Source organism: Henckelia pumila, unplaced genomic scaffold, assembly GCF_033568475.1.
Source record: "Henckelia pumila isolate YLH828 unplaced genomic scaffold, ASM3356847v2 CTG_461:::fragment_3, whole genome shotgun sequence".
Taxonomy (NCBI): domain Eukaryota; kingdom Viridiplantae; phylum Streptophyta; class Magnoliopsida; order Lamiales; family Gesneriaceae; genus Henckelia; species Henckelia pumila.
The window spans coordinates 10,110,201-10,120,784 of NW_027331831.1; the positions used below are offsets into that span (position 1 = coordinate 10,110,201).

General features: G+C 33.6%; 1 protein-coding gene across 1 annotated transcript; it reads left to right on the forward strand.

Moving 5' to 3' along the window:
* Positions 1 to 6,342: 6,342 nt before the first annotated feature.
* On the forward strand, positions 6,343 to 8,941 carry LOC140871804 (TORTIFOLIA1-like protein 4). The gene is made up of 4 exons (XM_073274526.1): positions 6,343 to 7,245; positions 7,337 to 7,424; positions 8,137 to 8,534; positions 8,626 to 8,941. The coding sequence occupies exons 1-4, from the start codon at positions 6,451 to 6,453 to the stop codon at positions 8,746 to 8,748; spliced, it is 1,404 nt and encodes a 467-aa protein (XP_073130627.1). The 5' UTR covers positions 6,343 to 6,450; the 3' UTR covers positions 8,749 to 8,941.
* The last annotated feature ends 1,643 nt before the right edge of the window (positions 8,942 to 10,584 follow it).

Consider the following 10,584-nt stretch of genomic DNA (forward strand, 5'->3'; position numbering starts at 1 on the left):
TCCCCCTTATAGAAGCTAAGTTTATCATAAATAAATTTGTGTAAAAAAATAAATAGATATTCAACATATAATTATTATATTATTAAGAAACATTTTTTAGACTAATTAATTTCGGTGTTTTTAATTATTTTGATAGAAATAATAGCTCATCTTTTCAACAAAAAATCATGACATTTGTAACTTTACTTCAATTCCATATTGCTCGTTGTTTCATGTATAAATAAATATTTTAATTTAATTTATTATATTACTAATTAAATTTTAAGAAAAATATAGTAAATTGTATGAGACAATAATGCTAAATGGGCATAAATATATATGTGTATGTATATGTATTATACGCATAACCCAAGTGTTTATCGTTTTATCGATTAAAAATTATAGTCGTTCGTAACGATGTATTTCAAATCTTTTAAATCATATAACAATCTAAATATCATGGTTCGACCGATCTCCTAACATGGACAATTATTGTATTACAACCATCCACTCTCATAATTTCATTCTTCGCAATTCGATCATGAAAATCAAACTCGTGAACTTAATATTGATACCAATTATAAGGCCGATGGTTTACAACTTTACCAAAAAACTTTAGCGGGTGGTGATGATATAACTCAAAAAGTTTAATTTGTAAAACAAAAAAATCATCATGCTTGGATCGCTCTCCTAGTAGAATCAATTATTGCAACCCAATAATACACATAAATATTTTTTAAAATCTGAATATGTATTAATTTATGGTGAAATATAATTACCAACTGATTCCCTGAGCAAAATTAAAAAAAAAAAAAAAAAAAAACATTTACGATGGACCAAACCAACTCTATTATTACATGGAATGAATGATTGATGTCATATATATATATATGATAATGTAACAAATACTAATCTTGCTCAAAAACCGAAACAAGTCACATGGATTCTGAACCCAAATACACTTTCTATATCAGGTGGCTCGTCATGCTCTATTTACAGCTACGTACTCCCTAACTAGCATCCAAATATTTTAAGTTCCCAAATACTTTGTACGTACCTTTGCCCCATTGAATCATTGTATTTGTACCTCCAATTTAATTCGTGTCTTTAATATTTCACCAACCTATATATCTAAAAGGCCCAAATTCATTACTTGTTGGCTGTGTCTGCCGTGTGTATTGTTGACCTTTTGTTCATCTCTCCATTCCCACCCGCTATTTCATTTGCAACTTCAAAATTTAAAGTTTGGTGTGTATGATCGATGGATTGCAATGGAATATGGTTATTATGAATTGAATCGAGAGCTAACACGTAATAGCTTCGATCGTTGCAAATGATCGATTTTGGTGAAGACGCCAATGATATGTTATATAATATTAATCTCGCATGTTCGATATTCATAAGTTAGAAGTTGTGTAGTTATCAAGATGAATATTTGTCGGTAGAGACAGAGTAAGAAAATTAAATTAAGAGGACGAAAATGAGTTTTTATTAGATGAGGCAAAGCGACGTGGATATATTATGTAGAAAATGAACTGTTGTTGCAAATTTGGAGTATATAATTATAAAGATAAGACAAATTTAGGGATGACGAATGCAACTACTTACCTCCTAACTCCGTCTCTGTTTTTCGGGATGCTCGTTTCGAAATATTTTAGTTACATCTCAAATATCAGCTGTGTGTTTTTTTTTTTATGAAGGTAATTCATTTGAAATAAAGTATTCCACAATTACAACATGTATTTTGACTCTATTGCAAATATAACCAACTTCCTTTATGTAACAAGGAAAAGAGGGAATGGACTTGTGATCGATTTTATTATATTATTAAAATTAAAATTTCATAAATGTTATACAAATGATTTTATTATTTAATTTTTTTCTGAGTAATTAGCTAGACATAAATATTTTTTTGAATTTATATATCATTCATATATCCTAAAATATATCCAACATTTTATACGAAACAAGTTCATACAACTTCTCTAGTGGTCATTAATTAATTGATAATAACGAAATTATAATAGATTATACAACGTAATGTATCGACCATAGATCTTGTAAAATAAATCTGAGTGGTATTGGACCATGTTCAAGGAATCTCCAATTATTGCAAATTCAATGAATGAATCTGGAAAAATACATCCTCCGATGTCACGTGATCCCACGCTATTCCCTTGCATTAAGTACTTAATTACTCGTATTTTGCCTTTGCTTCCTCCACGGAACTTGGATCCTATGCAATGTTCTCTGCCAAAGATTTGTTGGATCATGTGGACTTCACATAGTTCACTTGATCTAATTATGACAATGTTATGCATAACGTCATATCCAAAACAATGATTATAAGGTTGATTCGGGATGTATTAAACTTAGAAATATCGTTAAATCGTAAAATTTGTGTTTGAGTTAAAAAAAATTTGGATTTGTATGGGAATTTTGTGATTTGAAACACGTGGATTTCAAATGTATATGTTGGAGAGTGGGTTTGTAATTGAAGCAAAAAAATATGTACTTGAGCAGAGATTTCCAAGCATTTATCATAAATTTTGAGTCAATAAATATGAATTTGATTTCAAATCCACTCGTTCAATCCAAATGCAACTACTAGTAAGCAAATTTTCATGTCCGTGAAAAGTTTGTGAGATTGGAAAACATGAGGATCTAAGAAAGCTTTGATTTAGACTGATATTTTTTTTGAGAATGTATATTTGTGTTTTTCACCATTTTAGTTATCTATATTGCCGCATTTTAGTTTTAATTCAAAAATATTTGTGTTTTTCACAAATCTGATCTTAATTTTTTCGATATGATTTTGATGTAATGTCGATGGTAATAACTTAACATCCATGTAACGTTCAAAGGAGACGAAACCATAAGAGTGGCGGGGACACTCGGTCATTTGACGGAAATGGAAGGTTTTTACCTTTTTCAAGAAGTCCGCGAGGTGTACGAATTATTGGGAAAAAAACAAAAAAAGACAGAAAAATGCAATAAAGCAATCTATGAATAGATATATGTAGTAATCCATGTCCTATTTTAAAATTATTAAAATAGTAAACATGATTATTGTCATTATTATTTAAGTAAAGTGAGTGTTTAAAAGAGTTCAGAACCAAAGAAATTGGCTTCGGAACCACTGAAGAGTTCGGATCATCTGAAGTGTAGTTCGAAAACATCGAACTGATTGGAGGTATGCTTGAAAGTAGAAAGAGAGTTCGGAGCATCCGAACACGGATCGAAACGTCCAATCAGAATTACGCCATGTAGTTAATTAAGGTGCCAATAGTGCACAGACACGTGGGATATCGGAGTTTTCGATCGTGAGTTCAGAGCGTCTGAACAGATTTGTCCACTAGGTTTCAAGACGTAGCATACAAGTCACTGCATGCAGAGTTCGGAGCTTCCGAACTCCGCCTATAAATATGTCAGCCGATTTTCATTTTCAGGTGCACCTTTCCAAATCTTTTCTCTTGACTCGTGTTTTCAGAGTGTTTCTAACCATACACTCGAGGACTGATGCTACATGGATGTAGACGAGTGTGTGAGCTACCCAGCAGAGTTGACCCCGGATGATACTATACATCATGACGTCTAATCTGAGCAGGATTGATCTTGTTACCTAGTATACCCAATCACATCATTTGCATGCGCATATAGGTTGGTATACTCGTACTTTATGGACTAGGCGTTAGTCGTTCACGTTCTTGGTTTATCTTGGATACCCCATTCGACGAAGCATGTCTCAGGTTGGACAGGCAGAGTTAAAGAAGATTCGGTGACCGTGTTGGAGGTTTTCATGTTTTGATGTCGTTTTTTGTATTGGGTTCAGATACAATTGTTTGATATGGTTGTATAAATTTAAACAAGTTTCAGTTTTATTTTTCGGTTGTATTTTGTCGGAGTTGCTCGAGTTACGTTTTATTTGGTTTTAGTTTCCGCAAATTTAATTCCTATAATTAAGTTTTTTATTTAAGCTAATTACATGCCCAAGTAAAAAATTAGTAGGTAATCCGAGTTGGGTCAGTGCAATATAGCCAATCAACATAGGAAACATGTATAACGAAAATTGTAATTTTTATGCTGACCATTCAAATCGTGTTATAGAAATCTAGTACTAGATCAATATTAAAATGGATATTTCAAATTTATAAGTGATTATATAAATTTGTTAACAATTATTTCATATGAGAGGTTGATTATCACATAACATTTCCACGGTTCATGAGGTCTGTCCTTGCTGGTAAATACGGTAAAACATAGCTCATAAAACTCACCAAAATAGCTTTTTTTTAAAAAAATATTTTTTTTAAAAAAAATTAAACTTGTGGCATTGGTGTTAGCTTTATTTTGATGTTATGAGTCTTTATTATATTACCAAAACGTCGGTCAAAATCTTAAAATACCATAAAATGGTACTTTTTCTATATAAAATCACAATATTGTGTGAGTATTTGTTTGTGCAATTACCGTTTATTTTTCTTTTGCATATCTCAAACATAAAAATAAATAAATAAATAAATAATTGCAATTCCATATATATATCCTCATCGTTGTTCCCTTGTTGTATCTGATCAGACCGTGTATCAATTAATTTGAATTACCAAATCACTGGATAATATTAAATATCTATTATTATATTATTAAATTTAAGCACCCTATACCAACTGATTTTGGTATCATCAATTTATCCTTTTATACCCATCATCACTCACTCTCTACTCAACTTCCTTCCCACTTCTCACTCCTTCCAACAACCTCCATCCTCCGAATTTCCTATCCATTATTTATAATATTTTTTTTCTGAATTTATTTTTATTTATGTTTTGTATTATTTCTGAATTAAAGATATAAATATTTTTAAATATATAATTTTTGTTATTTTCATGTTTTACATACGCATCGCGTGTGCCACGACGAATAGTTTAATTATCAAGGCTCCATTCACGTGGCAGGAATTAGGATGATGAATCCTGTCACGTACGATATTTAAAAGCAGACTAAGTTTTATTATTTTTGGTATAATTAAATATATTATATATATACATATATATTTTGGCAGTTGAATGTTGAGATTCTTAATGGATTTTGAGGGATATTTACTACATTTCGTCTCAAAGTTCATTCAAATTTTGCAAAATACAATAAATAGAAAAACATTGATATCTACATAATTAAGTTTATAAAATAGCTTAGACAGAAGTGGTAAGATTTTTGTTTTGATGCTGATTCAATAGTATGCCGTTTGCCTATGTTTTATTGTCATCTTAATAATAATGTTTTAAATTTGAGATGAGAAAATACGAGAGCTAATTATAACAAAACTCTTACTCCATGTTTTTTTAAAAAAATCCTGTTTGAAATATAATATTTAGTTTAATTTTCTAATAGTTAAGTGAGAGATTTAAAATCAAAGTTGCCATTTAAAAACTACGAGAATGGTTATAAAAATGAGAAACTCAAAAGTTTGATGAGTTTCGTGCACTGAAGATAATGACGGTAATTTGAGAAAATTAATTAATGCGAAAAATGGATGGAGAAAAGTCATATTGAGTCCATTATCGTCCGAGCTCTAAAAAAAGGGGGGTAATTTTGTGTTTGCCATTATTATAATGTCAAATTCTCGTAGGAAAATATTATTGCATACGAGAGCTAGCTCATGACTCATATGATATTAAACTATTACTCAACTGCTTGACTCCGTTATTGCTTACGAAAATAATAGTTAAATCAGATATAAAAATATAAAAATTCTCATATTCTTCTTTTCATATGTCGCAGAAGAGTTGTTCAAGTTGGTGGAGTAGATGAACTTTTGGTCAGAGATCAGGAGTTCAATTCTCAATACCAACACCTTCTTGGACTATTCTATCACACCTGACTTGTCTAATGTAGTTGACTTTGCTAACGTAATTTGCAAACTATTGCGTTAGTTCAAAAATTTATTCAATATACATCGAAATATAGCGATCACGTAATAAAAAAAATAAATATGTTACTTATAATACCAATCCACCTAAATCAAAAGAAAAAGAAAAAAGGAATCACCGTACGATGGGAACGTGTGCAAAGTGGGTTCCATAAAATTTAACCGATGCCCAAACGTGGCGCAGTCTCTATTACCTAAAATCTGACCAAAAAATTTCCCTCTCACTTTTTCAGTAAATAAAACAGAGTATGTACTTTGCTCCAAAAAAAAGAAAAAAGAAAACACAGAGTACTCTTTTCCAATGATTTCTATTTTCTCACTCACTTCCAAATAAATAAATAAATAATATTTTTGGTGATCTACAAAATTATTTATTTATTTTTATTTGTATATAAATATTCGAGACCAACTCAACTCTTCGTCTCTTCCCCACGTCCATTTCCCACCATATATATAAACACTTCCTCTTCGTCTTCCCCGTTACCCACTCCACCGCTTCCACCGATCACCGCCACGGCGACACCCAGCATCACGGCGGCGACATGGGACTTTCCAATCAACCGTCCGGGAGCCTCAAGACCAGAGTGAACATTTGTCTTAACAAGCTTTCCGACAGAGACACGCTTTCCATGGCCGCCAACGAACTCGAAGGCATCGCCAGAGCACTCCCCACCGGCGATTTCGTGCCTTTCTTGAACTGTCTCTCCACCACAGACTCGTCGGAGAAATCCCCCGTCCGCCGCCAGTGCGTGCGTGTTCTGAGCATCCTCTCCGCCGCACACGGCGACGCCCTGTCTCCCCACGTGTCCCGCATGGTCTCCGCCGTCCTCCGCCGTCTCCGAGACCCGGACTCCGCCGTACGCGCCGCCTGCGTCGACGCCATTTCATCGATCACGACACACGTTACCCAGACTCCGTTTTCCGTCATCCTCAAGCCCCTCGCCGACGCGCTCTTCCAGGAGCAGGATTCGAACGCGCAGATGGGGGTGGCGCTCTGCGCCTCCGCCGCCGTGGACGCGGCGAGGGAGGCGGATGGTTCGGAGCTGAGAAAGCTCTTGCCCAGAGCTCTGAAGTTGATAAAAAAGGACTGTTTCAAGGCAAAGCCTTCTCTGTTAGTGTTAATCGGGAGCATTGTGAACACTTCTTGTGTGAAAAATAAGAGCCTTTTGAGTTCTCTGGTTTCCACCGCCGTCGAATTCCTGAGCAGCGAAGATTGGGCGGCGAGAAAAGCTGCGGCGGAGGTATTAGAGAAAGCGGCGGCCACGGCGGACAGAGATTTGGCCGCAGAGTTCAAGGGAAGCTGTGTGGCTGCTTTGGAGAGCAAAAGATTTGACAAGGTAACAGATTTTTTTGATTTCCATTATCATATTGTATAATTTAAAGTTGCAAAATCTGATAATTTGGATTAATTTAAACACTTGGGGACAGGTAAAAGTTGTTAGGGAGACGATGAATCAGGCATTGGAGAGGTGGAAAGATGTTCCCGACGTGTTGGAAGAGGTGACATCCCCTAAAGGTAATTTAGATTTTGTTCTTGTTCATGTCATTTTCTATATCTTGTTTTCTGTTAAATTTCCATACCAAGGTTTGAATTTTGAGCACGATACTCGAAATTTCATTGCATTCGGATGATCGAATTCGCCGGATTCTCAAGTTGGGTTGTTGGTTGACTTGTATTTATTGAGTTGTTTTTAGTTTCAGATCATAGACTCGAAATTATTGTGTGTTAAAAGTAGTTAGTGTATAATATCAAAATAATATAGCATTGAATGAGAATGTAATTCAAATTGGTTAGGTTGGTCCTAAGTTTGAATCAGTCTATGTATTAGATGTGGCTTTGATACGACAAGAAATAGAGAAGATACATACAAGAAGAGAAACCGGCATACAAGAAGAGAAACCAAATATAACTAGCAGATTGTGTGGAAGTTAGAAAGAAGTTAGATGGAGTTAGTAGTTAGTTTAGTAGTTAGTAAAGTGGGTAGAGAAAATGTATAAATACAAGTATACCAATGTAACTCATTTACAAGATGAATATGAATAAACTTCTCATTCTTCTCTAAATTCTCTCTTTATCTTCTCTGTTCTTCTCTACTTCTCTAGGAGATCGGCCATCTCGAATTGACTTCCTAACATTGGTGCTCCTAACAGGCTCACACCTAGTGAGATGCATAATTTGTTGGAGATTAAAACGAATATATAATGTTGCAATCATATAATATGATCAGGTAGCAGCAGCAGCAGCAGCGGGTACTCCCCTGTTCTGCTTTCGAGAAGTAGTTCGGCAGACGGGGGCTTGGTTAGTCCCCAACTCAGAAAAGTAACGCGTATGAAATCGCCGGTATCGAGCTGCTCATCCACTGGCAGCAGCCACAAGAGCATTGTAAGAAGTGACAAGGAAAAGAAACCTTATACCTCGAAGCCCAATATGCCGGAATTGAGGAAAAACTTCCGGTCCCGGGTTGTCCCGTTCGATTATAATAGCGAAGATCTGGATTTGGGTTATGGAGATTCCTCTATCCAAGAAAAGCTGGGGAGTCAGACGGAGTTGGAGGATTTGTCTTTGATTTGCGATCAACTTCTACAGATTGAGTATCAGCAATCTACTTTGCTGGATGTCCTTCAGGTCTGTAGTAGACTAGTTAGAAAAGCATGTACTCGGGATAGGGATCGGGATAAGTTAATCTGTGACATAATCTGGTGGTTGATTTTTGCAGAAATTCATAGGAAGCTCCCAGAAAGGGATGAATTCCCTGGAAAAAAGAGTGGAGGGGCTGGAGAAAGTGGTGGATGAAATGTCACAAGATTTGGCGATTCCAGGCACCTGGAAATATATGTAGAGTATGATTTGAGCGCAAGGTTTTTTTCAAGCTTGAAATTAGTTGCTTAGCTATTTTTCTAACTATAAGGTTCGTTGTCATTTTGATTAGCGTTGAAATAATAGGTAAATTGATGAATTTATTTAGTTGCTTAATTTTTCTAAACTTTTGAGTATATTTTAGAACAATTTAATAAATAGATGATGGTTATTTATGTACATGGATTGATCCTTTTAAGTTTTAGTTTTAAAAGTTTTAAACTTTTGGTAATTTTAGTTATTTTTTTAGATTTAATAATAAAAAAATTAAAAATTTCAGTTTAAATCACTTTTCGTTAAGTGTTGGACACATGCACACATCTACATCACTCGAAAGGATTGTAATGACAAATAAATAAATAAAACAAAACAAAACAAAGATAACGCAATCCAACTATTAATTTCGATTAAATTACAAAAGAAAAGACAAAACAAAAAAGTAGAAACAAAACAAAGATAGCACAATAAAGAAAACTATAATCTAAGAATGTATAAAAGATTTAAAGTAAGTATAAAAATAGATAAATATGTAGATCAAAATATTGCCTAAATAATGTTCAAAATCGTGTGTGCATCAAATATTTGAGTATTCACTCCAAACATATATTTTTCTCTTAAAAATATGATTAAAAAAAAATAAAAACAAGACACTTACTTTCCCAAAAGCGACAAACTTCAAAATGGAACTTACTTTTTTTTGGTTTTTTTTTTAAGATACATAAAAACATATATTTTCAAAAATTACACGAAATTAAGAACAAATGATGCGATTCTAAAATTTTCTTCCCTGGTCTTTGAGATTCTTCCACTTGTCTTTGCTTGAAATCATGAATAAACCGGTTAGAGGCACCGGGATTCCTTTCAACGTGACTACTCTGATGCTTAAGTCATGAAGAGAAAACATGAAAGAAAAAATAAAAGAAACTGATGGGAGAATATCATGGGGAACAGGGGAAGAAAATGCAGCACGTTTGTGTAATCCGGAATAAAACATTATATACTTGTATATTAAAAAATTTTCTCTTATCTAAATTTGTAAATCGTTTACCCCCATGATGTTCGTTCACACCTAAGAGGACGTGGCCCATATTCTGATGAGACGTCCATATCCAATAATAATCATCTGACACAACTACCACCTATAGTTTACTTATTGCTCACAAATTCCAACCTAAGTTCACGTGAAAAATAGATACATCCCGAGATATCATCAGATGATAATCCGGGATGTATCCTAGTACATCAACAAAAAAATATACTATTTTACAATTTTTACTGTAAATTTTTATGTTTTGTAGGGATTGATTTTCTTGTGTTTTTCATAAACTTACACACAAATAATATTTCAGAAAAAAGAACTGAATAAAACTGTTCAATCATTATTTCACAACTTTTTTATATAAATTTTATTTAGAATTACAAGTATATGGTGAGACGGTATCACGAATTTATACTATGAGATATGCGATCCGATCTATATTTACAGTGAAAAAACATATTATTTTTAGATAAAATTTATTTTTTATGGGTCGAATCAAATTAGATGTTTTCTTATAAAATTATTCAATAAGACGATTTCATAGAATTTTTGTGTTAGTTTAATGGCAACTGAATCTCAGGAGTCAGGACTTCACGGAGTCAACTTCAAATCACATAGTCAACGATTATGATTTTCTATTTGAACCTCAGAAGTTGGGCCTTGATACCTTCCGAAGACAACCTAGTTGGGCCTTGACTGAAATCCGATGTAAAGTTTTAAAAATAAATAAATGCCTCAGGAGGGCCCAAATTCAAAGAAATCCAATTTTCCTCCGTTGGT

Excerpts from the sequence above, each read along its gene's own strand:
- LOC140871804 (XM_073274526.1), top strand. The coding sequence starts at position 6,451 with ATGGGACTTTCCAATCAACCGTCCGGGAGCCTCAAGACCAGAGTGAAC. Across the intron at positions 7,246-7,336 it reads AGAGCAAAAGATTTGACAAG|GTAAAAGTTGTTAGGGAGAC; the intron begins GTAACAGATTTT and ends ACTTGGGGACAG. Across the intron at positions 8,535-8,625 it reads CTTTGCTGGATGTCCTTCAG|AAATTCATAGGAAGCTCCCA; the intron begins GTCTGTAGTAGA and ends TGATTTTTGCAG.